Source organism: Lemur catta, chromosome 1 (assembly GCF_020740605.2).
Source record: "Lemur catta isolate mLemCat1 chromosome 1, mLemCat1.pri, whole genome shotgun sequence".
NCBI lineage: Eukaryota > Metazoa > Chordata > Mammalia > Primates > Lemuridae > Lemur > Lemur catta.
Genome location: NC_059128.1, coordinates 76519922 through 76546873, shown reverse-complemented (window position 1 = coordinate 76546873; position 26952 = coordinate 76519922). Strand labels below are relative to the sequence as shown.

General features: G+C 49.7%; 1 protein-coding gene across 2 annotated transcripts in view; it reads left to right on the top strand.

Moving 5' to 3' along the window:
• The window catches only part of PLA2G4E (phospholipase A2 group IVE), a 56450-nt gene that overhangs the window by 3635 nt on the left and 25863 nt on the right, over positions 1-26952 (top strand). Inside the window, exons 1-2 of one of the 2 annotated variants that reach the window (XM_045539365.1) lie at positions 19483-19578; positions 25247-25319. In XM_045539365.1, coding sequence (XP_045395321.1) covers positions 19483-19578; positions 25247-25319 — 169 coding nt within the window. Of the gene's footprint in view, positions 1-19482; positions 19579-25246; positions 25320-26952 lie in introns of those variants that run through there. The other variant, XM_045539360.1, reaches the window with a different exon arrangement.

Below are 26952 nucleotides of genomic sequence, written 5' to 3'. Positions count from 1 at the left end.
ACCTGGCTCAGAGGCCCCACCCCAGCCACCTGCCCCGGTTTCACACTGCGTGGCCTGTGACCCACAGCCCACACCCTTCCCTCCTGTGGGGCTCGCCCTACTCTATGCCGCCCACGTGGAATGACGCAAGCCCGTTCCTACTTCTCAGCCCACTCTGCCGTGTCCCTTCCTGAGTGCTCCCTCTCCCCTCCCGCCGCCTTTCCACACCTTGCCCCATTTCAAGATGCGGCTCCAGGCTCAGCCCCCCAGGCCTCCACACCGGCCTCATGTTGGCACTTCAGGCCCAGCCCTCTGTATTGCTACTCGCCAGCTTCCTGAAGCCCATGGGATGCCCTCTGCCTCGCCCTCGTGTTCAATCCGTCACCCGCCGGCGTTGCTCCTGCTGGGAAACACCTCTCAAATCCCATCCTTCTCTCCACCTCTGTCCCCCACGCTGGCCCCAGCAACCACCTGTTTTGCATCTGAGCCATCTCCCACCTCCAGTCCTGCCCAACCCCGTCCCCACCCAGAGCCGGAGTGGGCTTATTCACGCCACCTCTGTGCTTAACACTGGCCAGTGCCATCCAGTCCCCTAAGGTAAGATACCAGATCCTTCCCATGGTTTCCAAGGCCTCGTGTGAGCTACCTTCCCAGACAGCTCTCGCCTCCTCGCTCCTCACTCACTGTGCGCCCCACACACGGGCTCAGTTCCACCTCCCAGGGTCTTGCGTGCGTGCGCTGTACCGACAGCCCACAGATAACTCCTGATTTTCCTCCAGGCTTTAGTCAAAAGGCTCCTTCGTCTGGGAGATCATCCCTGAGGCCTTCGATAGTCGGAATTTGTCATTGTCTTTCAAAGCAGACACCCTGTTCATTTCCTTCCTAATACTTATCATAGTTGATGGTTATAAATTGTTTTTATTTATTTAGTCTCCACAAGAGCAGGTAACACATTTATTCTGACACCCAGAACCTATAGCACAGTGTCTAGCATTTAGTAGGGGCTCGAAAGTCTTTATCATCAGTGAACAAAGCTTTCCCTGACTTCTCCAGCCCACACCAACCTTTAGATATTTTGCTTTCCAAGTTCACTTATGGTTAGTTCTTCCCAATCTATTTGTCCTGTAGCAAAAACAATAAGAACAGCAATAGCCACAATTTATTAAGATTTATTATACTCTGGACTCTGTGTGCTAGTCACTATATATAAAAATGTTAATATATGTATGTAAATATGTATATACAATATATATTAAAAAAAACCTTTACAATGATCCTATGAAATTAGGACCCCATTTTACAGATGAGGAAAATGAGTCCCAGAGAGGTCAGGGAATTGCCTACCGCTGCCCGGCTAGTAAGTGCCAGAGCCGACATAGGAATCCAGGTCTTTCTAACCCCAAATCTCCTATTCTTTCCTCTACACATGTCTGTGTGGGTCTTGTCTCTCCAGCAAGTCTGTGAAATCTTGCTCTTGCTGTTGTCGTAAGCTTTTTTTTTGGTAGCCTCTTTGGTTTGTGGGTGTTTTGTTGTTTTTTTTTTTAATATCCTCCACCTCCACGCTGCAGGTGCTCCCTAAATACCTGCCATTTGTAAGGGTGTATCCGTCGGCAGGTGAGAGCCACACAGGACAAAAGATTCCATACTCCCACCAAAGTGGCCCCAACATATGAGTTCCAGAGCTGGTTCTGAAAGAGGTAGAGTAGATGGGCATCCACAGATCCTGACTTATGGGTGCCCAAAGGCCTGCCTTCCCCAGATACCTCCCTCTCCAGGCCAGGCTGGCCCTGCCCTGTCCTCTTTTCCCTGCCTAGTGAAATTCCCACGATTAGAATTACTTACATATTAAGCAACAAAAGTTGGCCTGGCCTCCAGAAGCCTCTCCCACGGGTGCTTCGAGCAGATGAAGGGATTAGCAAGTTGTCCTGCGAATCTGGGATATGGCAGGATAGAGAGTCTCCAAGCTGACACAGAGCAGCTGGATTCTAGAGCAACCCCCTTGCCCAGTGTAGGAATCTCCTCTGTCCCTTCCAGGCAGGTACCGTTTGCATAACTCCAGGAATGGACGCTTATTACTTCCCAGGTGACCAAGTTCTTTCTTACACTGGGATCAAATCTCTCCCCACCCAGATGGCCCTATTTGCACCATCAGGTGTGACACAACATCACTGTACTCCTTGTCTGTGCTTGCCAGCCCTTTTCATACCTGAAGTTATTATAGCTTCCACAATCTGCCATTTCAAGCCCCTGCTGTCCTGGGCTCCAGTGTCTGCTTCAGGCAAACTGTCAATGAGCCGTGGCTTGGGTCCCCACCTTGCCCACCGAGTGGATGTTTTAGCTGGGGGAAAGAGGAGAATCCAGATGGTGGACCATGGGCCAGCTTCTGGGTAGGAAGAAGAGAGGGCCTCCCAGCACTTTCGGAAAAATTCCTTCCCTGAGTGGGTCTGCCTGACCCCATCCTGGAACAAGGCCTCCTGCTACTCGCAGAGGATGGCCGTGAGAGAATATGCTGATGTTCTTTTTACAGAGCTGACATATATAAATATCTGGTATGGTGGCCGGGAACGTGGCAGGCATGAAATAAATGTTAGTTTTCTTTCCCCATCTCTAAAGACTTTTTTTTTTAATTTACAATATAATAATTTTGTTCTTTTTTAAAAGTTGGATTTTCTAACCATAAATAATATGTAATATATGTTCAGTATAGACATTAGAAATTTTTAAAGTTTAATAAAATAAACATTCCCAATAATCTCATCAAGAGATAACTTCTTGAACCCTTAATATATTTCCTTCCAGTCTTTTTTCCTAGGCACATATATACATAGAAATCAATTTTGTTTGTATGTATATATATTTACATACACATTTTATTTTTACATACATAAAATTTACTTAAATATGTAAAATTAAGCTCACATTATAAAACTTGTCATTTCTACCTGACAGTAAATGGTGATATTTTCTCTGCCATTAGAAAAAAATATTTTTTTATTTTTTTAAAAAATTTTATTTTTTTCAAATTATTTATTTATTTAATTATCTTGAGACAGAGTCTCACTCTTTCACCTGGGTAGAGTACAGTGGTATCATTGTAGCTCACTGCAACCTCAAACTCCTGGGCTCAAACGATCCTCCTGCCTCAGCCTCCTGAGTAGCTGGGACTACAAGATGCACGCCACAATGCCCGGCTAATTTTTCTATTTTTAGTAGAGACGGGGTCTCACTCTTGCTTAGGCTGGTCTCAAACTCCTGAACTCAAGTAATCCTCCCACCTCAGCCTCCCAGAGTGCTAGCGTTACAGGTGTGAGCCACTGCTCCTGGCCAGAAAAAAGATTTTTTTAATGTCTACATAATATACCATCATATCATCTAGGTTGTTTTCAGTTTCTGATGCTATTAATATTACCCAAAAGCCTAGAAAATATGTCATTAATATCCAAATTACAATGATTCCTCTCTTCTCCTTGCCAAGTTGGCAGAGAATTCAAGATTTCCCTTTAAATACCCCAGAGAATTTCCAGAGCTGTAGTCCACTAGACAGTACCCTGTCACTTGTCTGCTGACCCTAGGCTTCTCCACCAGAGCATCTCTGCTGATTTGCCCAGGCTAAGGAATGCACCTGCCTTGTCAGGATCAATTAGGAGAGTTCCAAGCAAAGCATCCAGTTGCACAGCAGCATTTCGTAAGGATAGAGCTCTCTCAATCCACACAGATAGGGAGGGGGCCAGTCCCCCCACATAGGTGCACAATAGCAAAGTGAGTAAGTATGAAGGAGTTCCAGCATTATTCCTGTGCCTTAGCCTCCAACAAGCTAAACCCTAACACTGAGTCCAGTACACCAGTCCAACCTTCCCTCATCCTTAGGGTGCATTTCCTCTCCAGAATTCCCATTGTCCTTCCTTCCTTGTCATCTGACCTCAGCGGGTCTCTTGGGGGTCTCTTTAGTTCACTAAGTGCATTGCAATAACCTGAATCCTCCAGAAGAAGGAATCGGAGTCCCCAGGAGGCTTCTCTTTCCTTTGCAAATTCATGGATGCAGATAGATTTCCAAGGGAAAGTGCTGTCCAGCTCCCCTTGACAACATCCAAGGCCCAGAAGCCATGGATACATTGGGGATGGGGCAGGAGGGGGAACTGCCACCTCATCCAGCAACAACTTCCAAACCATAGCCCTTGTTAAAGCAAACAGATGGATAACAGCAAAAATTAAAAAGTTATAAGAATAATGCTAAATCAAATGTCTTTGTGGATTTGTGCAGGAGTTTATGTACAATAAATTCCTAGAAATAGAATGACTGAGTCAAAGGCCACACAAGTTTTACATAGTCAAAAGATTGCCAAATTGCCCTTTAAAAAGTTTGTTTCAATTTACATCCCATCAACAATGTTTTGCTGACTCTTCCTGACACCCTCGCAGACACTGAGTCTTACCAACTTTTTATCCTTGCCAATCTGATAAATGAAAAATGGCATCTCTTTGTTATCACTTAAATGCTTTTAATGATTACTCATAATCTTTTATAGGCTTATTGCGTATTCTATTGATTCTCAGACTTTGTTGAACTTTAGAATCAGAGAGCTTCTAAATATCCCAATACCCAAGTCATACACCGTACCAATTACATCAGGGTATCTGGGAGCCAGGCATCAACACTTTTTCAAAGATCTCCAGGTGATTCCAATGTGGAGCAAAGTTCAGGAACTGCAGACATAGACATTACTATCATCAATTGCCTGATTGTATCTTTTGTCAGTTTTTCTATTGAATTGTTTGCTTTTTAGTATTTATTTGAAAGAGATTTTTGTTTACTGGGAAAATTAACCCTTCATCATAAGTTCAGTAAATATTTTTACAAATTAGTCTTTTATTTTTGTTTATATGTTTTGACATATAGAAACTTAATATGTACATAGTCAGAATTATTTGTTTGTTTTCCTTTATTGCATCTCAGTTTTGTATCTTATTTCCTTGTTAATACTGATAAAATAATAACCCAGTTAGATTATGTTCATATCTGGAATTTATTTTATATAAGGAATGAGATATAGATATAGCTTATTTTTTCCCCAAATGGCAAAATGGTTATTTTTTCAGAAAATGGCTATTTTGCAACATAACTTATCAAATAATTTGTCTTTTCCCTATTAAATTTGTAATGCCATCATTTTCACATGTAAATTTCCTGTGTGCACTTGAATTTGTTTCTGGACTCTCTAGACTTTAAATGCTGTAGCTTTAAAATACATTTACTACATAGAATTCATTTTCTCTCCTTAATTACATCTGTATTACAAATTCACTGAGCATTTTTTTCATTTTTATTCTTCTGCATAAATTTTACAAATTCCTGGTTGAGTTCTCCAGTAACTTCTGGTTGGAAATTTGATTGATTATACCAAATTTATAGACTGATTTAGGAAGAATTGATCATTTTGTTTTCCTATTCAAGAACGAGGTTTGTCTCCATTTTTCAAACTGTTTTATGTCTCTTTGGAGAATTTTATAGCTTTCTACATAGTGTCTGCAAATTTCTTGTTTATTTTTCTTCAGGTTTACTTAATTTTATTTTTCATTGCTATTGTGTATGGGATCTTGTTTTCTCTTGTGGCTGTGATTTTTATAGAAAAATTAATAATTTTTGCTTAGTTAATTTTTGAAATCAGCCATTCTTATTACATCCTAAATTCAAGTATGTATAGATATACTTGGTTCTGTTAGGAAATATTTGTACTATACCATTGATCAATTTGCTAATTTTTACTGCATGTCACACTGTTATCAAAAGTATTTTCTGTATTGATACATTCTCTTTATATTATAGATCTCTTTTCAAGATTATATAGAATTCAATCGTGGAAATATGCCATAATTTATTAATATTTCTACCAACATTGAGCATGTAGGTGATTTTCAATTCTTCACCATCAAAAGTTAACATTTTGAGCATGTAGCATTTTTTTCCTCAATGTGGGTTTCCAAGAGTGGAATTACTGGGGCATAAATGGTTTTGTAGCTTTTGATAACTACTGCTACATATTTATAAGTATTGATGGTGGATAGATTCGACTATGGCAAAGGAGCATAAGAGGCTTGAAGCAGAGGGATCAGTGAAGAGTCCCGAGAATATGGGTTAGAGAAAATAAAAGATCTTGGAAAGATGCCAAAAGTCACTAATAATCAGGAAAATGCATATTAAATGGGTATTTACCCATTAGATTGACAAAACTCAAAAAGTCAGAGAATAAATACCCACTTGGTATACCCCAATGAAAATATAGTGGTGGGCCGGGCACGGTGGCTCATGCCTGTAATCCTAGCACTCTGGGAGGCCGAGGTGGGTAGATCGCTCAAGGTCAGGAGTTCGAGACCAGCCTGAGCAAGAGCAAGACCCCGTCTGACTAAAAATAGAAAGAAATTATCTGACCAACTAAAAATATATATAGAAAAAATTAGCTGGGCATGGTGGTGCATGCCTGTAGTCCCAGCTACTTGGGAGGCTGGGGCAGGAGGATCGCTTGAGCCCAGGAGTTTGAGGTTGCTGTGAGCTAGGCTGACGCCATGGCACTCACTGTAGCCTGGGCAACAAAGCGAGACTCTGTCTCAAAAAAAAACAAAAACAAAAAAAAACAAAAAAAGAAAATATAGTGGTGACAGTGTAAATCAGTAAAAATTACTATGGCGAAAAACTCAGCAATATCTAGTAAAATTGATGATAATATACCTCATAACCCAGCAACTTATCCTTCCAGGGGTATATACACTAAAAAACAAGATGTATAAGAAAGTTCATGTTTGCATTGTTTGTATCATTCTTACTTGTATTGAAGGTACATCATTCACTAAGGGAAAACATTGCCATTAAAATATTACGTCATCATTTTTTTAAAAAAGTATTCCTTATTTCAGAGATTTTAAAATGGGAAATATGTGTGGTTTACAATTGATGAAATACAGTAATAGCAAAATCTTAGAAACAGCTTAAATGTCCATCGTACAAAAACAGATAAATAAATTGAGGTATTGGCTGGGCATAGTGGCTCACACCTGTAATCCCAGCACTTTGGGAGGCTCAGGTAGGAGGATCACTTGAGCCCAGGAGTTCCAGGCTGCAATGAGCTATGATGATGCCACTGCACTCCAGCCTGGGCGATGGAGTGAGACCCTGTCTCAAAAAAAAAATTTTTTTTAATTGTGATATAGCTCACAGCAATGAAAATGAATGAACCAGATCTGTACTTACCAATGTTGGTGAATCTTACAAACACAATGTTGAATGGAGAAAAACATGTTTATGGCAGAATGAGTATTCTTGATATGATATTGCTCATATAAGTTCTTAAAACATGTACAATAACGAAATGTAGCTTAGGGATACATACATATGTAGAGAAAGAATAAAAAATGCCTGGGAATGATGGACATGAATTCAGGTTAGGGATTATCCCCAGGAAGAGAGACAGGGGAAGTGATTGGGTGAGGATCCACGGGGGGCTTCGACTCTGTTACCTGTGTTATTTCTAAGCTGGGTAGTGGATTCACTGGTATTCATTTTATTATTCTCTATACATTTTGTATATCATAAATATTGCTCAATACTTTTTAAAAAGGAGAAATTCCAATGAGCAGATAAGCAGGGAAGCTGTGATTTTCTGGGAGGCTGTTTTGTTCGTTGGGGCAGGAAAGCAATCTCTTTGCTCCTGAGTTATCCCCACCCCTCTTCCCTCCTCTCATCTTCTCCCTGGCCTCTCCCTGCCAGACACCTTTGGTTAAAAAGTCATCCTGAAACCCAAGTGTTGAGCTCACTTGTGAATTCTTATCCAGACTTGCACAGGACATGGTTTCCGTTTCCTATGGCTGGTCTGCCGCCTGCATCTGCCTGTGCTCTACCTCTTGGGCCTGCCCCTCCTGTCTGCCTTGCCCCTCCCTCAGCGCAGCCTTGCTGGCCTCTGGGAGAGGAAGGCTGCCTCTCCCACCCCAGCAGGGGAGCAGGAGCGTGTCTCCCCTCCCCAGGCTCTAAGGAGGAACAGTAACCAACTCCCTTTCTCCATCACAGTTTACCGGGTGTTGGAATGCAATGATTCAGGTGTGGGTTGGTCTTCCCATGACTGGGAGGGGCTTTCTTCTTGCTGGGGCATCACAAGGCAGTAAAGTATCTGAGTGGTGGGTGGATATATGATAGTGTTCACTTCTAGAGTCAAGGACAAATGAGAGACCAGAGCAGATCCATGAGGAATTGGGGGAAATGAGAGAAGGGACTTGGAAGACCTCGTGCCCTGCCATCCCCAAAAGAGGGCTGCTGAAAGCAAAAGCACAGACATGGGCCTCCCACCCTACTTGTGCCCTGGAAGAGGATGTGCCCTAATTTAAAGGCATAAGGCACTCAGTTCAGGGAGAAGTCACCACCCCTGTCATCCTCCCTGTCCCCTTCACGGAGCCCAGAGTAGAGACCTACCACAGATGTGGTGGCCAGGTGCAGCAGTCAGAACTCCTTCAGTCATGAGCAACAGAGTAACTAAAGCTGAATTCAAATAAGCTTAAGCAAATAAAAAGTGGCTTTATTGTCTCTTGTAACTAGGAAGTCCAAGGGGTATGTGGGCTTCAGGCATAGCTGGATCTAGCAGTCCAGATCATGTCCTTGGAACTTTCTCTTTTTCTCTCCATCTCGCCAATTTTAAGGCTGAGTCCTTCTACATGGTGACAAAGATGGGCACCAGTAACTCAAAGGTTACCTCTTCTTCATAATCTAGAGAAAAGAGAATTCTCCCTCCCTCTCCCTCTTCCTCTCCCTCTCTCCACTCATATAATCCTGAAAAGGAAAAGGAGGAGGAGGAGGGGTAAGAGGAGTTCTAATTGTTCCTGAACCCATCACAGAGTCTAAGGGGACAGGAATGCTGACTGGCCCGACTGGTGGGGGCCCACCTTTGAGGAAGGAAGAAGATTCCCTGTGATGACAGCTCCATGAGATCCCAAAGGAAAAGACTGTTCTCTAAACAGAGGAAGGGGAGGGGTCCTGTGTCCACTATACCCCTAGGATCCCACACACAGACTCAAGCAATCCTTAAGCTCAGAATTGTCCTAAATACTCGGAATTGTCACATATAGATTCTATTCATATTCTCCAAAATATAATCAGAAAACAATCAAATTATTTTGCCTCAAATAATTGCAAAGCCTAGGAGTACCCCAGGTCTGACATACCCCAGGTATGTCTCTGCTTCCGAAAACACTTTCAAGGAAAAGTAGAAATAGGATATCCAATCATCCTAGTTTGCCTGGAACTTTCCAGTTTTGCACTCTTTAGTCCTGGGCAAACTGAGATGGTTGATCACCGTCAAACTGAATCTTTGGTTATTGTTTGCACTAAAGAGTTGCTGAGGGCTATGGGCCAGGTACAACAGGGGGCCAGGTCTGCACTCTTTGAGCCCAGGGTCCTTCCCGCAGAATTTCTACATCACCAGAAAGAGACCAGAAGCCTCACCCCCTGCACTCCTATTCCACCCCCAGCCCACCCCATGCCTACAAACACACATGCAGACAGACACAGTGGTAGGGAGAAGTGACATGCCGTTTGTGCCTTGGTAGGGGATCCCTGCAGAGCCACCAGCTCCCATGCCCCCCAGGGCCCACCCTCTCTGACCAGGGCCGAGCAGCAGGAGGCGGCTTTCCCTGGCCACCTGAGGCAGGCAGGGGGAGGGCTCCAGGCAGTGGCTCTGGTCCCTCTCCTGCTCTTCCTTCCAGACCCACGGTCCCCGCTGAGCTGGGTTTACCAGCATCTTCAACCCAGACTGCAGAGTCAGCCCAAGGGCTGCCCCTCTGCCCCACCCTCCCTGATGCCCTTTGTCCCAGTGCCTCCTCTGGGCGCCTCTGGGCATCTCGCCTTGGCAGGCCTGGCCCTTAGCTCACTGCACTGACCCTGGAGCCCCCAGTCCCCAGCTGGTCAGAGAAGAGGCTGGGCAGGGAGGGGCTCATAGCCTGGGGGAGAGGCCCCTCCTGGAAGTCCTCGCCTTGTCCCAAGAGCCAGCTCAGCCACTCCTCCATTTCCTCAGTGCAGATTCTTTAATTTGAACCTTAAAAACAACTAAATATCACTAAAAAACATCCTGAGGGTATTTTGCCTGGACCAGCTAAAAGGCTTACACGCATCCCAAGTTCACAGGGCAAGCAGGGCTGAGGCTCATTGGGACAGCCAGAAATGGCTCTTTAGGGTCACACTGCAGGCCCCACAGGGGCTGGTGACTTGTGTCTAGTTTGGTGCAACAGGAGCTTATTCTCCAGTGAGGGTCCTTCTTCCGCCCAAAGGCCACAGGGGAGGGCACATGAGCAACGCTCTCCCAAGTACTTACACACAGCACACACACACAACACTCACTCACTCAGATGCACACTCACACAATACTCACTCGGACACACACTCACACAACACTCACTCAGAGACACACACAACACTCGGACACACACAACACTCAGACGCACACTCACACAACACTCAGAGACACACACAACACAACACAAACTCAGACACACTCACACAACACACAGTCACACACATACAACACAACACTCAGACACACACACAACACACAGTCACACACATACAACACAACACTCAGACACACACACAACACACAGTCACACACATACAACACAACACTCAGACACACACACACACACACACACAGGGCGGCAGTAGGGGCGTTCCCAGCCTGTCCTGCTGAGCACAGGCCACAAGCGCTGTTTTCATATACCCAAAATGCCCTCCCCATAAGGCCTCAGCCTCTCACTGAACATCAGCCCATTTGTGGTTACTTTTTGCTCTTTGCTGACCACGTTCCTCCTTTCTGACATCAAACACACTGTGTCTAGTCTGGTGTCTTTGTCATGTCTACGCAGAGGGACCCCACAAACCCCGCATCTTACTCTCATTCTGCACTGATGCCCACGCATGGGGTGGCCTCGCTGGGCAGCAAGGGACAAGCCAGACCCCAGCAGTCACCCGCAGGAACAGACTCCGAGGCCACCTGGTTTGATGGTCGGAGCCACGGCTGAGTCTCAGACTCACCTGGGATGACGAAAGCACACGGAAGCCAAGACCCATTCCTGGGAGTCCGGACTGGCCCAGCCCAACCTGTCATTTTGCAGATAGGATTTGTTTCATATCACACAGCAGAGCTGGCACTGGAGCCCACGACTGCCGGCCCCGAGCCCAGTGTCCGCCCTCCCTCGACCCGGAAGCCAGTAGGGAGCCAGGGCATTCCTGGGCTGTGCTGTCCCTGTCAAATCCACAACTTGATATGAAGGGTCTCCTGCGCCTGGGCCCTCCCAGGCCTGACACCACCCCGTCCCCAGGCCCTTTGCCCTGGGAGATGGGGAGGGGCTGTCAGGGACTTGAACCGAATAGCACCAGTGGGCAATTAGTTTCCTCTGCCGGAACTTGGCTGGAACCAAATTCAGTCAGAAGACAGAGCACCAGTGAATGCGGTAGACTAGGACCATCTGACACAATTCTTAAAACAATGAGACCAGGACAAACGCAGCCCTGCCAAATACCCCAGAACTGAATTGCTGGAAGACCTCCCATCCCCCTCTCCCTGTGAAGCCTGGGGTCTCCCAGAGGTGGCCTGGCCGAGAAGCTGATGTCAAAAGGCTTGGCAGAGTGTGGTGGGGGTTGCTCGGTCAGCCCGTCTGGGACCAAACACAACTACCCGTCGGTGGGAGAGCCCAGGGGCTTGGCAGGAGAGGCCTGGGACTGGAGAGGGCAGAAGGGAAGCCAGCAGGAGACTGAGGGGGATGCGGCAGGGGAGGAGAGGAAAATGAGAGAGAGGAGGCTCTGCTCAGGGGTGGGCTTGTCAGGGGACCCCAGGTCTGGCATTGCTCCAGAGAAAAATCAGACCCAGCCGGTCATATTTAGCCAGAAGAAATGAAAACTTAGATTTGCACAAAAAGCAGTACGCAAACATTTATAGCAGCTTTATTCGTAATTGCTAAACATTGGAAACAACTTTGCCCTTCATCTGATGAATGGATAACGCAATTGTAATATTTTTACAATGGAATACTACACAGCAACAAAAAAGAATGAACTCGACACACACAACCCAGATAAATTTCAAAAACCTTATGCTAAACAAAAGAAGCCATCCATAAAAGAGCAAACACCGTATGATTCCATTTATGGGAAACTCTAGAAAAGACATCTAATCTGCAGTGACAGGAAGCAGATGAGTGGTCACCTGGGCTGAAGGTGGAGGGGGAAGGATTGCCGGCACAAAGCGGTGGGGCAGCTCAACACAGATAGAGCAGCTCCCGGCCTGCCTGGCAGGGCATGGCCAGGGGCAACGTGCAGAAGTGAGTGCAGCCTGCAGCCTGGCCTCCCACCACCTCCCTCTGTCACTCATAGCCCCTGATCCAGATTCTTCATCCTCCTCGGAGGACAGACATGCAGATTTATCTTTCCCGAACCCCATCTCCTTGGGTCCCAGGGGACAGCTACAGAATCTGAAGCCAAGCCTGCCCCGCACCGGAGCCTACCGTGTATTTGGAGAGGACTCGACCCAGGGGCCGTTCCTCGAGGGTACAGAGGAAGAGACGTTGATCAGGGCCTTTTGCAGGCCGCAGCTTGCCCCAAGGAGCCACACTGGATGATGACAGAGCCACACCTGCATTCCGGCTCACCCTAAACACACAGTGCTGGTGGCCACCTGTTCTTCCCATAGGAGCAGGATTTGCTCTCTTTCTTAAACACTCTCTGCTCCAGAACCTCCCATGAGTCACCATTACCAGCGGAAGAAAGATCATGATTCTTTCACTTGCAATCCAGGAGTCTCCTTAATCTCCTTTCCAACCCTCTATACCTTTGCTCGTGCTGCCTCACCTGACAGAAATGCTCTTCCCCTCCTCTTCATTTGTCCAGTCCATACCCTTCCTTCAAGGGCAAGTTCAAATTCTTCCTCTTCCAGGAAGCCTCTTCTGACCTTCCCAGCCCTGAGTGGCCACGCTTTCTGAGCAGTTCATTTTTATGCCTCTTCCCTATGTGACATGGTCACCCTGAGGTCATTTGTGTCACCTGCCTGTCTCACCTAACTTAGGTTGTGAGATCCTTGGGGCTGGAATGACATCTTGTCCCTGATGTTACTGTACTAAGGATCACACCACTCACAGTGACCCCATCACTAGGGATCACTATGTGCCAGCCATGTGCTAAGTCCTTTATCTCATTTCGTCTTGGCAACTATCCTATGAGGCAGGAACCATTATGCTTCCCTTTTTACACACGGAGAAACTCAGGCTTAGAGGGATAAGCTTACCCAAGTCCATGCAGCTGATATGTAACAGAACCAGGGTACAAACCCAGGTCTATTAAACTTCAAAGTCTAGAACTTTAACCACTATACCATGCTCAATCAGACCTGAGACAATGACAATGTCATCCTCACCAAGGAGACTGCTGACAAGGAGTAAACTCAGAATGCAAAAGACTCTTGGAAGTCTTGCTGTGTGAGCAAGAGAGTTGGGAGCAGGAAAATAAAGCCTGCCATCTAGTTGAATCCAGAGGCCACAAGTTTTAATAGCAGGAACTCTGTTCATGACATTGAAAAATGGTGAGTTGTGGACCCAAGTGCTTTGAGAATGAACAACACTGAGTTCGCCCATAACATTTTGTTATAAAGATAAAGAAGAAAAGCAGAAAATATTCCTGAGCCAGATGCATCGATGACGCTAAGAATATTAACATTACCTACATGGAGCTGAAGGCCCTGTGTTGTCATATTTATACTTACTTTGTGTCTCCTGTATCATGTCCTCATGAAACAGAGTCATGTCTAGTTTGTTGGCCAAAAGTCCTGAGACATCTCCACACGTTAACTTCAGTTGTTGATTATTTTAAATCTCCTATCACCCAGAAGACTATAATACTTGTTTTACTACATATTGTGAAAATTGTATTTATTCATCATATGTTTGTTTTAGGAAATTGAATTTTATTTACCAAGGAACGTAGGAACATAGAAGAAGCCCTTAAAAATCACAGTGCAGAGTCTCAGTTTTCCAGGACAGTAGCTTTCTACATGGTGTCTGTGCATCTCCCGAGAGGCAGGGTGTTAAATCCACAAGCTCCAGGCCAGACTGACTAGCGTCACAGCTCTGTCAACTACCACTGTGACCTTGAGCAAGGTACTTATCCTATGTCTCAATTCTTCGTCTTTAAAATGAGATAATAATAGTATCTACTTCACAGGCAATATAAAATATTTAGACCAGTCCCTGCCACTTCGTCAACCTTCAATAAATGTGAGGCCTTTGTTCTTGTTGACATCTGTGTGATGTCCCAGTGTGTGAATGTGCCGTAACTAATCTAACCATCCCCTTACTGATGGGAGTTAAGTGTTTCCAGTTGATGAACAAGACAAGCAATGTCCATGCCCTGAAAAGGGTTATGGTCTGGTGGAAAAAGGCAAGAAGAATAAGAAAACAAGGTCATCCAAGATGTGATACGTTAAATTAAATTACTAACCAGAGCAACACAGAGGCAAGCAGGAGGGCGAGAGGCACCCACGTTCCGGGCCATTGCCAGGGAGGGGCTGCTGGGGGAAATGACATCTGAGCAGAGGCGTGACCGACTAGACGGAGCCAGCTGTGCACAGAGTAGGGGGGCCAAGGACATCAGGCAAGGGAGCAGTCGTGCAAAACCCTGGACATGGGGAAGAACTTGGCTCGATCCGGGCATGGAGGGCCAGTGCAGCTGGAACTTGGGTGTGAAGGAGTGGAATGAACGTGAGCAGCTGGACCCCACAGGACCTTGCGGAGCCACGGCAGAGGTCGGAGCCACCAGAAGCCATGGCCAGGTTTTAATCAGGGCAGTCATATAATCTAGCTTATGTTTTCAGGACGTCACTCTTACTATTCTGTAATGGCTCATAGAAAGGCAAGAGTGGAAGCAGGGAGACCTGTCAGGCTCATGCAGGAGTTGGGATGAGTGGTAACAATGGCTTGGACCAGAGCAGTGGCAGAAACAACTGGGAAAAAGCTGGAGGAAAAATATCTCCTTTCAGGTGCAGGGAGCTGAGTCAGTCCATCATTGGTCCCTGGAGGTGCCCGGGAGGTCCCTCGCTAGCTGTCTTGATGGGTTGCTGTTTCCCTATACCCACAACCTTCCCCACTCCCTCCCCGCAGAAAGGCAACCATCTTATTGTGTTCAATACGTATTTTATTTGAATATATTACACAACCATACTTTCACTTTTGGAAATGTGTTTGAGATCTATACCACTATTTCCTAAAAACACTGCGTTTTCCAGATCCATTTGTGCTACTACATGTACATCTCATTTGCTGCTTTGAACTACTGTGTCACACTCCAGGTTGTGCATCATTCACGTCTTCCCATTCACTCTCCCAGTGAGGGACACAGGTTTGCTTCTAAATTTCTAGTGCCATAAGTGATGTGGGGCGAATGCCCTCCTGCACACCTTTCTATACCCAAACCAGAATCGCTGTATGAACATTCTCACTTTGACTAAGTGGTGACAGATTGCCCTCAGTGACCGTATCAGTCTCCTCCTCCACAGCAGAGCATGATGGTGCCTCTGCCCCCACATCCTTGCCAACACTTGTCATTGTCCGACTTTCTCATTGTTTTCCAATTTAGTAGCTGTAGTGAAATCTCAGCCATGTTTTAATTTCCATTTCTGATTAATTCACATTTCCTTGGTTTTTCCCTGTGTTGATACTTTTTATAGCCTGCCCTTTTATATGGCATTAGTGGGGATGCTGTCTTCTTTTACTCTACATAGTAAGTCACTTTGCCATGTCGCCTGTTAAATAGTTTGTTCTTTTCCTAGTGATTTGTCATGCCAGTTTTGTCACACATTGGGCTCCCTTGAGCGGCGGAGTCTGCCTCTGATCCCTGCGTTTTGTTCCCGTTGGTCCTACTCTTGTGCCAACGGCACTGCTTGCATCAGTAGGGCTTTGGAATTTGTCTCAGTACCTGATAAGACAAGACCCTCCTCTTTATCATTATTTTTTAAAGCTGATTTTGTTACCCAGAGTTATTTATGAAGAGGAGGAAATTTGAGATACATTTTAGAGGTAGAACTGTGATTATGGCATCTTTTGCTTCACTGAAGTTTTAAATTTCTATATAGTCAAATCTGGCAATGTTTCCCATATTGGCTTCTAGGTTTTGTGCCTTGTTTAGGAAGATCCTCTTCTCCCCAGTATTATATAAATATGCTCTAATATTTCATTTTAAATCATTTGTAGCTTTATTTTAATGGTTAGGTATTTAATCTATGTGGAATTTATTTTTGTGTTGTCATGAAGTCAGGGTCTAATTTCATTTTATTGCAAATGGTAAGTAGTTTTTCTGGTAATGAATAGTCCATCCTTTCACCACGCATTTGAAATACTTCCTATGTTGTATACGAAGATGCCACGTAGGCACAGGGCTGCTCCTGGGCTCTACTTGGTTTAGGACGGTATGGGAATTCAGAGTTTGTTGGCAAAGAACGGAAAAGCATAAGGTGCATTTGAGCAGGAGACGAGAGGTTGAAGGGGGCGGTCCCAAAGCTCACTGGCCGTGAGAGGCAGACAGTTGCTGCTGACAGGGGTGGGAAGGAAGGGACAGGCACTGGGGCCTCTGGAATGAGCACAGGGGAGGAACCATCCTGGCTGGGGCAGCGGCAGGGGAGCGGTGTCAGCTGAGCTGTGGAGAGGAACGTACTTTTCTGGTTACCTGAGGCCAAGCGGCTGCTGGCAGCAGCAGCTCCTGGTCACCCCATCGACGGGGCCACAGCTGGGGTCAGAGGCCTCTGCAGGAGCAGCAGCCAGGCTGGGGCAGAGCAGGCTGGGGGTCTCTGAGGAGAACTCATCAGGGAGCAGGGGGTGGTGGGTGGAAAGGAGCTCAATGCCCCCATCTTTTTGCAGAGACAGCTTCACAATTTCCACATAGGAGAGACTGGGGTGGGGAGACCCAGGGACTTGGCAGTGGAGAGCAACCGTCAGCCCCCATCATATGGGATGAGAGAGGGGTTTTCAGCCCCTCACTCTGGTGGGGATGTTGCTCTTTGCCCCTTACTCACCTCCCCAGCCCTCCTGCCCCACTCAGAGTCCACCTTGGACAATTTACCCTTCAATTCTGCCCCCTCTTCTCCCCTCCCTGGATGATAAATTCTTTGTTGTTTCCCTCCAGACCCACCCTGCTCAGCACAGAGGTGGGCACACAGCACGTGGTCAGGAAATACTTACTAGTAGGTTGGTGTGTTTAGTTCAAGGTTGCACTGGCTCCCACCTGGGTCCGAGGTACCACGGAGGGTGCGTGCAGAGGAAGAAACTTCCACCCGACCTCCCGTATAGCCTCCTACTCAATTTGATTTCGTTCAACTAAAGTGAGTAAGTCGAGGCCCTGCTCTCGAAGAGTGGATGGACAGTGAGGAGATACAAGAGCTGGAGACCTAGATTTTCCATGCGCTGCCGAGAACGGATGGGGGCGGAGGTGAGGGTTGTGGCTGGACTGTGGTGAGAAGAGGACTAAATACCAGGCCTTGAGGAATGCCCTGTGTCCTAGGCTTGCCCTGGGCCTATTTGGTTGGGAAGGGTGGGGAATTGAGGGAATGGGGAGACAGGTGGGACCCCATGACTTTCAGGACAGTGCAGTGTTGGGGGTTGGCCTGCCACAACAATTCCTGAAGTTAGCTCACACTGTTCTGCCCTCCAGCCCTCCCTTCATTCCTAACTTCCCACCCTGTTTCCCCTGTCTAGATGGTTCTCACCTCACCTCCTAATGGATCCCCTCCTTCAACATCAGTCACCGTTACCTTCTTAAAGTTTAGCTTTGATCATGTCATTCCCCTGCTCAAAAACCATCAATGGCTCCCCACTGAATAAGTCCACATTTATAGCACGGCCTTTTAGGGCCATGATTATTGGGCCCTAATCTATCTTCCCAGATTTGTTCCTTCACAAAACCTCCCTTCTCTCTGCCCAACTTCTACCACCCCTGTGTCGCACTCTCTGTCCCCAATATCTCCTCCCATACAGCTCACTGTTTGGCCACCAGACCACTTGCAGACCTAAGCATGCCCTGCTTTCTGGCCTCCCTGCCCTCGTTCATGCTGCTCCTTCCTCTGAAGCAGCCGTTCCTTAGCCAAGCCTTAGCTGGTGAAATCCTGTCCATCCTCTCAAGACCAATCCAGATGCCACCCCCTCCATGAAGACTTTTTGGATCCACGCTTTCCTCCCCAGCTGGAATCCACTTTCCATCTTCTGTGTTCCCTAGCCAGTTTTCAGCTGTGTGACAGATCTGTACAAATATGAACGATTTATATTGACCCTTCTAAGATGCCCCTTGTCACCACAGGAGACTTGGACCTCTGAGCCTCTCAGGGGTTGGATGCATTTTGGCCCCAGCCAGACTGTCAGCAAATTCGAGCTTGGTGTTTCCTCTCTTAGTAGGATGTATATGGTAGGTACTTACGAGTTGCGTGAACTAAATTGACTGTGGAGTCTGCTGAGGGGTGTGGGTGCTCAGTCCATGTCCTTGGCAGTGGGGAAGAAGGCAAGGAAGCTGGGAGGGCCCCAGGCTAAGGCCCTCCTCCCCCTGGAGGGCCAGGCACATGAGGCGGTCGCAGATCCCACCAAGCGGGATCCATCCCTGCATTTGGGCCCAGTCTGCCCTGTGTTCCAATCTCACCCTCAGTTCTATAAAATTACTTCTATCTGTGGTCCAGAAAAGCCGGTTGTAGGGCCCCAGGCAATAGCGCAGGCAGGAAACTCCCAGCATACAGAGTCGGGCAGCCGAGCAGGCAGAAAGCTGCCTTGTCAGGCCCCCGAGTGAGCCAGCCACCAGCCCAGAGATAGGAATCACCTGGGTGGGGCGGACACATCCTCCAAACTGCCCTGGGACCAGGCAGGGGCTGGGCACACCCGCTCTCCACCTAGCCTCCCAGGAGGGTGGGCAGGGGCCGTTGCCCTTAACCATCTACTCACCAAGGATTCGGGCAATTATTTTCTTTCTTCGCCCTTTAACTTTGGGGGCCCTGACCATGGTCCCTGCTTCCTGTGAAGCCCCTGACTGCAGCTCCTGGGATGCTGAGCCGTGGGAGGGCTCCATCCCCCCAGAGGGGTATCTATGAGTCATGACCTCCATAAGCTGAAGAGATAGGGTTTCCCAAATCATGGCTGGGCTCATCCTGCAGCTGTGTGGGTCCAGCATCCTCTTCTTCCCACCCACTGTGCCCTTGGGTGGCCTGGTCATCTGAGTGGCTGGGGGCTGCAGGCTGCTGACCCCAAGGGCCAGAGCCCCTGCTGGCCCCTGCATTTCCAAGATCTGAAGACCTCTGGTTCCCTGATACTGAGAGACTAGATCCAGGTACCTGTATCTGCCTACCCACCTTAACCACTCCCAGGACAATCCCAGCCAGTGCCAAGAGGTGGCCAGGAGGGCGGAGCTCTGAGTCAGAGCATAAATTCCCGATCTTGCCACCCAGCTGGAGAGCTGCCGCCATGCTCCAGAGGCAGATGCCCGCCTGGGTCTCCCACTACCTGCCAGACCCATGCCAAGCAGAAGACAGCAGGCCCTCGGCCACCTGTGCCTTGAAGGTGAGGGAGCAGTGCTGGGTGGCTGGGGCCAGAGGCTGAGGGCCAGGGAGGCATGGCCAAAAGGCATGGAGCAGGGGTAGGGAGCCGAGGGCAGGAGACAGGCTCAGGGAGGGCCGGTGGGCATTGCACACTCCAGAGACCGTGGCTTGGGCAGCCTCTACCTAGCACCTGGCGGAAGTGGTTTAGCCCAGTGGGGGCAGGGCTCCTGGGTGAGTGACCCGGCTAAGAGTAGCCTCAAGCTTCACAAGGCACATGGAGTGGCTCAAGGCCATCCTGGGGCCAGGCAGGCACCCAGGGCAGACAATGTTCAGTACTGCTAGGGGATCCACATTTGGCCAGTCCTGAATGGCAAGCAGGCATTAGCCCTGTAAATATCCTAAACTCCTATGCCGTGTGAGCGTGTGGTGTGGTATGTGGTGAGAACTGATGGCGCTGCCAATCTGTCACCAGCAGCCTCAAAGCCACCCACCTGGGTTTACAGTCAAGGCTGAAGCAGTTGGGAGCTGAGGGCTCCAGGAGTTCCTGTACGAGCTGCGCCTGTCCCTCTCAGGCTCTGGAGGGTCCCTGTCATTCAATGCTGGCACTTCTTGCCCTGACCACTCACCTAGTCTAGGTGATAAAAATGAAAACAGCTATAGTGGCTCCTCCCAGGTGATCCCTGGTCTGGGATGATGCTCAGACTGACTGGGACATGTTCTAGGGTGCCATAATGTCCCCATCCCAGTGGTCTCCATCCAGGGAGGGCTACACATCCTGGGAGAGGGCACCAGGCTGGGATAGGCTCTGGCACAGGTGTTGCCAGGAACCAAGTGCTACACCCAGCTCTCCAGGGAGGAGGAAGTGGCATCACCTGCTGGGCCTGCCCAGAGAAGCCCTGGGGAGCAGAGTTCCTGCAAACTCCCTGGGATCTGCCTTCCCCTCTCTCTCCAGCAGCCTAGACCTCGTGGGAGGGTTTGGTGAGGGTATGTCCACCCCAGGCGGTGGGGATCAGACCCACCGCCTCTGAAACGTGGTTGTCAGACCCTCCCCCAGCCCCACTCCTGCCCAGGAGCCTGACCCCGGAGCTTTCTGGAACTAAATATTCTTTTGACTGATTTGTGGTAACAGCTAGACTCTTGGAGTATAAGGAGAGCCCCGACTTGGGAGCTGAGGGGTTCACTCCTGCCTCTGCTGCCAACTTGCCTAGCGTATGAGCTGGAGCAGGCTGCCGGCTGGTGGTGTAAATTCGTGGTGAGAGCCGCCTCCAGGTGGATGGCGTGCACCAGCCCTGGAGTCAGGCAGTCAGGAGACTCGCACCGAGTCCTGTCTCTGCCGCTTCTGAGCTGCCTGAGCCTGGAAGAGATGTAATCTCTCTAAACTCAGCCTTCTCTATAAAGCAGGGATAATAATGCCTTCCTCTGCGGTGGTTGGAAGGTTAGATAAGAGCATATGCAGAGCACCCAGGGCAGCCAGGGCCTGGCACGCCAGAGGAGAGTAATACATCTTGTTCCTCACCCCCACCCTACCAAAAGTCATAGCTATAAAATTAGGGATGGGAAGGGGCAGCATGGAATCCAACCCATAATAGCCAGTCCTGGGATTCAAGGAGCTGCCTCTTTTCCAGTGAGCCGGCAAGGTCCCCCGGTCCCAAGTGGGTCTCGAGGGGGGAACGGAGCCCAAGGTGGGGAGGAGGCTGGGCGTGTGTGGGTCTGCAGCCTGAGCAGTGGGGCCCCCTCTCCCACATGGCCTCCCAGAAAACTACTGTCCACCCTGTCCTCCCTGGCGCAGCTGTGCTGGGTGTAAATGTGGCTAAGTATACCTCTGTACTGTTTGCCAAATGGTTCCTGCCTTGAGCTCCAAGCCCCTGAGTGTTCCCTAGTCCTTACCCCATGGCCCTCCAATGCCCCATGAATGGAAGAATTAATGCCTGTCCCTACTCCAGGGCAGCAGCCCAGCTGACCATGCCTGTAAAATACTCTGATTTCCACCCTGATACCCAATCCCAGCCAGGGCATCCTGTTCTAGGGACGGGCTTGTCCAAATACCTAAAGTTGTGACCCTTACCACACTACCAGAAACCCCGTGAACTTGGATTCCATAACCTCACAGGCTTCTGGCTCCCACCTGCATGGCCGCAGACACTGTGCTCTGTCCTGTTGGATCTTTCTACTGCAGATCAATTACCTCTGGGACCATGAAGTTTTGCTTATCCCCAGCCCTGCTCCAGTTGAGCTGATTGTATCAGAAGCAAAATATGTACATTCATTTTAAGACAAGAAGATAATTTTTCATAGCTCTGGTTCCTGGAGTGCATCTGGGCCTGGGACCCAAGTCCCACTTTCCTCCTAGCAAGGTCCCTCTGGGACGTCTCTCAAATCCCCTTCTGGCTTTATCTCTGTGCTGGCCAAACGTGATCGTCTCCTGAAAATTGTGTCTCTCCTAAAAATTCCTAAGCTACAAGGTGTGATTTGAGGCTTAAGAGGCACGATCTGTGGCTACTAGAAAATGGGAACTTCTCCAAGGACCTTGACAGCTCTGATGTGCTCTGGACATTTACGAAGACAGATCCTGGAATGCGTCGGTAGAAAGGTAGCCAGTAAGAGCACAGCCAGTAGAAGGATTGCCAGAGTCTGGGGCTTATTTGGGGGCTTTGGAGGAATTCAGGGTGACAAGAGGAGGAATCTTTCAGGAAAACTGGTTTTAAGAGAAGCAGACCAAGGAAGAGGAGGTGAGGCCAAGCAACAGGCGTCTCCGTGTTGGCCAAGGGCCACCCTCAAGTAAGCTGAGAGCACAGCAGGGGTTATGAACACAGGCTTGGAGAGTAGATCTGCATCAGAGGACCTAGCCTCAGATCCTCCGTCCGTAAAGCGGGGCTAATAATAACTGTTTCGTGGGTTGGTTGTAAGGACTAAGCAAGACAACAGAGAGAGAGCATGGACACAGCACCTGCACACGCAGGCATTCAGCAGATGGTAGCCGACCCTGCTGCAATTGTTGCTGAGTTAGAGTAGGAGGAAATGGGCAACCCCATTGGAGGCTTTGGGGGCTAGATGATAGGAGAGAACCTTTCCTGGAACTCAGGGGGCCTGGAGTGAGGTCCCGAGGGAAGCTGAGGCTGCGTATTGTATTCCCTTCCAGAGTGGACGTGAAGGAGTCGGGCTGGGCCACAGGCAGCCCCTCCTGGAGGCAGGTAAAGGACTGAGATGGCTGAGAGGACCATGGCCCTGGGTTCAGAGCCCTGAGATGCTATGGTACATCCCCTGGGCTGGCCCCTGCCAGGGTGAGGCCCTCATGGCTCCCCACTCAGACTCTAGCTGCCCTGTGAGAAGATGGGCAGGTCCTGCTTTCGCCAGCACTGCTCTCCTGATGAAAGGGGACTCCTGCCTCCTCTCCAGGCCAGACGAGGATGCACACTGTGCCTGGTGGACAGCGAGAAATGAGGAGCTCGCTGTGTCAGGCAGGGGGAGGCCAGGGGGTCTGGCCGAAGGCCACGGCTGTGTTTCCAGAAACCTCTGGTTCTGGAGAAGCAGAATAAGTGGCCATTGGCCCAAGTCACAGGGCTCACAATAGAATGCTGTTAGAGCAAATTATTGGCCATGAAGATATTCAATATTTCAGAACTGGTCTCACAAAAGGAATTTTCAGACCTGTACTTGTGAGTTTGACTTTTGTTCTGATTTTGAGGCAGCTCTTGGGGAGAGGGGAAGCAGAGCCCAGCTTTCCTGACATGTCAAGCTCAGGGACTAAATAACCTGGCTTTCCCAGGATCACCCTTCTGTTATTGCTGGTTAGAATTAAGCCCCAGGAAAGTCCGGAAGGACAGACATCAAAATGATTGTCTCTGAGTGGAAGGATTATAGGGACTCTTTTCCTTTCCTCGTACTTTATGTTTTTCCCCAAACTCCTGCATTAAAGAGGAAAGAATTGCATCCTCTTAAAAGGGTGTAAAGCAACAGAGAGTGGACTATGTGGGGTGACATGTCGAGGGTTCCAGCCCAGAAGCCTCTGCAAACACAGACATTTGCTCAGGTGGAGGAGTCCAGGGGCATTTCCCAATGGCACAGGCTCATCTCAGCAGCCGGGAGAGGCTTCCAGGGTCCAGAAACAGCAGAGACTGTGGGCAGCCTCTGGAGCCAGCGAGAGCCCCGAGCCCTGGCAGCAGGCGCGTGGCCAGCCTGAGCTGCTCTCCCGTCATGGCCACCGGCCACCGTTGCCTTCAACCGCTCTGTCCCCCTCTGCCTCGCGTTCGCCCAGGCTCCCCAGCGTCTGGCATAGGGCCTGGCACGCAGTAGTGCTCCAAAATAACACCTGAATGCAAGGGACTGGGAGAAGACGGTTCCTCCTCCAGAGAGACAATCAGAGGTGGCGCCCCAAGGGCAACAGAGACAGAAAGTCAGGGCAGCGAGAGCAGAGGCCCTGACTCGGGAAGGGCGGAAGGAGAGGGGTGAGGAGAGAGGCTACCACAGGCCTGGCGCTGCGGCGGCGCTGGCCAGGGAGCTGTGGGCCTCGGTGGGCAGGCGGAGAAGAGGATCTGGGCATCCTTCGGAGCTGGGGGATAAAGAGAAGCTGCTGCAGCTGGGAGAGGTGGTTTCAGGGCATCTGAGAGGCAGAAAGTGCCAGGGTCCAAGGGGGACAAAGGTGTAGCTGAGGCCGATGTGTGACTCCCAGAACGCAGTGGGAGCTGCTCCCACTGCCCCAGATGCAGCAGCCATGGTGGGGGTGGGGCTGTGGGGGTGACTCGAGGGGGTTGAGCTTGAGACGGTGGCAGGGCCCCCAGGACGTGACCAGAACTGGAAGAGGAGCGGGGACAGAGGGAGGGGCAGCAGCGCCAAGCAGGCGGGGCTCAGGGTGTGAGGCATCAGGACGAGGTGCTGCGGGAGGGGTGGAAACCCCAGGGCTCTGGGTCCCACAGAGGCATCTGGCAGGAACCTGTCATCAAATCAAGGACTGCTTGAGCTTCTGCCATCACGAGAGCGGTCACTGCAGACCAGCCAAGTATCTCCAGCAAGAAACGATGAAGGGCGAGAGACAGACTGTTTACTGGGGGGAGGAAACAGTGACCAGAAAGACTGGAGGGAGGATGCCCTGGGCAAGGGGCCCGACAGGCAAGGGAGACGCAGAGGTCCTGGGCTGCAGCTGAGCACAGGGTGGGTGGTGAGCACCTGGCGTGACATCTCCAGGTGAGGAGATTTCCAGGCTTGACTAGTGTCTTTACCCCTCGGAGCCCCTCTGTGCCTGCTTCCCGAGCAAGCTGCCATCGCGGGTGGGCAAGCGGGGGGTGGCTTTCCCTATGTGGGGCATGGTAGGAGGGGAGTGCCAAGAAGAAGTTAGTCAATGAAGAAAGAAGAGTAGAAGCACCCAAGGACTCCCTTGCCATTAGTGTTCATTCTATGTTTGGGGTAGAACATTCATTCACTCCTTTAACAAACTTCTATTGAGCACCTTCTGTACATCAGCATGCTGCAGGTACTGGAGGTACAATGACGAAAAGCCAGGCAGGGTCCCAGGCTCTCAGAACCTTCCAGGCTGGAAAGAAGACAGATCCCCCAGCAAACAATGGCAGAGCAGCATGAGGGTTGATGCAATGCAAGCAGGCAGGCCTGGGGAGGCCTGGCAGGAAAGTCTCCCCAGGGGCAATGGCCTTGAGATGATGCTTGAAGAGTGAGTCCACTGTGCTCTCAATCTGCAGGAGGGGCTGTCTCCGTGCCACCTGTTGACAGTGAGGGTCATCCGGATGAAAAACGTCCGGCAGGCTGATGTGGGTGAGTATCCGCCTCTCTCTTCCCTCCTTTCTCTCTGCTTATGGGGTTTGGATGGAGAGAGGCCCTGGCTGGAGAAACGGGCATGTGTGTCTCTGTGTAGGTGTGCACGTGTGTGTGCGTGCATGTGTGTACGTGCCTGTGTGTGCATGCGTGGGTGTTCTATACTCGGTTGTCGTTCAGATTTGGGGTCTTCTGTCATTTTTCCAGGCCCCTCACTCTTGCTGTAACCTCCGCACTACCAGCCCCCACAGCCTGTGCCTGCATCTGAGAGCTCTGTTCACCCCCCTCTCCTTCCCACTCTTCTAGTATCCACTTCCAGGAGCACCAGGTTTGCCCACGCTGAGGATGCCTTGTTCCTCCCCAAGTTTTGGGGTACAGTGGAAGGAGAGGCCCTTAGGCATTGTGGGGCCAGCTGCCAGCCTACTCCCAGAGCCTGTTCTCAGGACAAGGGTCCTAAATTAGACTCTGGGGGCCATGCCACAGCACCCAGTTTGGCAGTTCAGCCTCATGGATGTGCTTCCACTCACCAGTGCAGTGTTGTCTTCTGTCGGGCTGACTTCCGCTTCATCCTGGCACCTGCTGTGTTCCCAAGCCATGGGGGACAATGAAGCCATCTGAGTGGGCAGGATCCTCCCCCACCCCTGTCTTTGGGTGGCTTTCAAGAGACCAGGAGCACCAAAAGCCCCTCCCCGTGCTGGCCTCACCTTGCCCCATCCAGAGAAGAAGTTGGCAAGGGGGAGAAAGTTCTGGGTCCACACTCCACAGCTGAGGGACGCGGGGTGTCCTCATGCACGGGTGGCCACACAGGAATGGCTCCAGGCCCACAGAGATCCCCAGAGGCCAGGGAGGCCCTGAGAGGGGCAGAGAAGACACAGAGCCATGAGACTGAGTGTATATGTTAACAGAGGGAGACATCTATGTCTAAAGCAGTGATAGAATAATAAATGACATTCCAATCTTGTCACTACAGAATTCAGAGCCAGAAGAGGGCATGGAGAACTGAGAGTGGCCAAGAAAGGCTGCATTGAGGGCCTGGGGTCTGGCAGGGGCAGGAGGTGGACATCGAGAGGCCTGGGGACTGCATGACTTCCCGAGGGCTCATGTGCAGACTGTGCTGGAGCACAGGTGCGGAGAGGCTGGGACCTTGCCAGGAAGCTGTCACTGCCATGCAGGGACGGATGTAGAGGGCAGAGGAGGAAGGCCCCTCAGCCCCAGAGACAGCAGAGGGAGCAAGCAGAATGCAGACGAGCGTCTGGAGGGCGAGCTGTGCAGGGCCCATCCCAGTACAACCGACCCCAGCAAACAGCCGGTTTGTGCCTGTGTCTGCCCTGTGCCCAACCAGAGGGCCAGGGACTTCTTCTTGGGCCTCTTAGGGCCTTCCCAGCCCACCAGTGAGTGATCTAAGGAGCCGGAGAGTATCCCCTGGGCCTGGGACATGGCTGCCTTTTTTGTCTTTCTTGCCCATGCCACAGTGGGTCACTTGGACATTTCCCCGCCTTGGGCAGATTCACCCCCATCCCTCAGGACAACCCCAGCTTGAAAACACCCACAGCAGCACTCATCTTTCTCCAGCTCCCCTTGAGGTGTGTCTGTCCCAGCCCCTCGAGTCACCCTGGCCCCACACGCCTACACT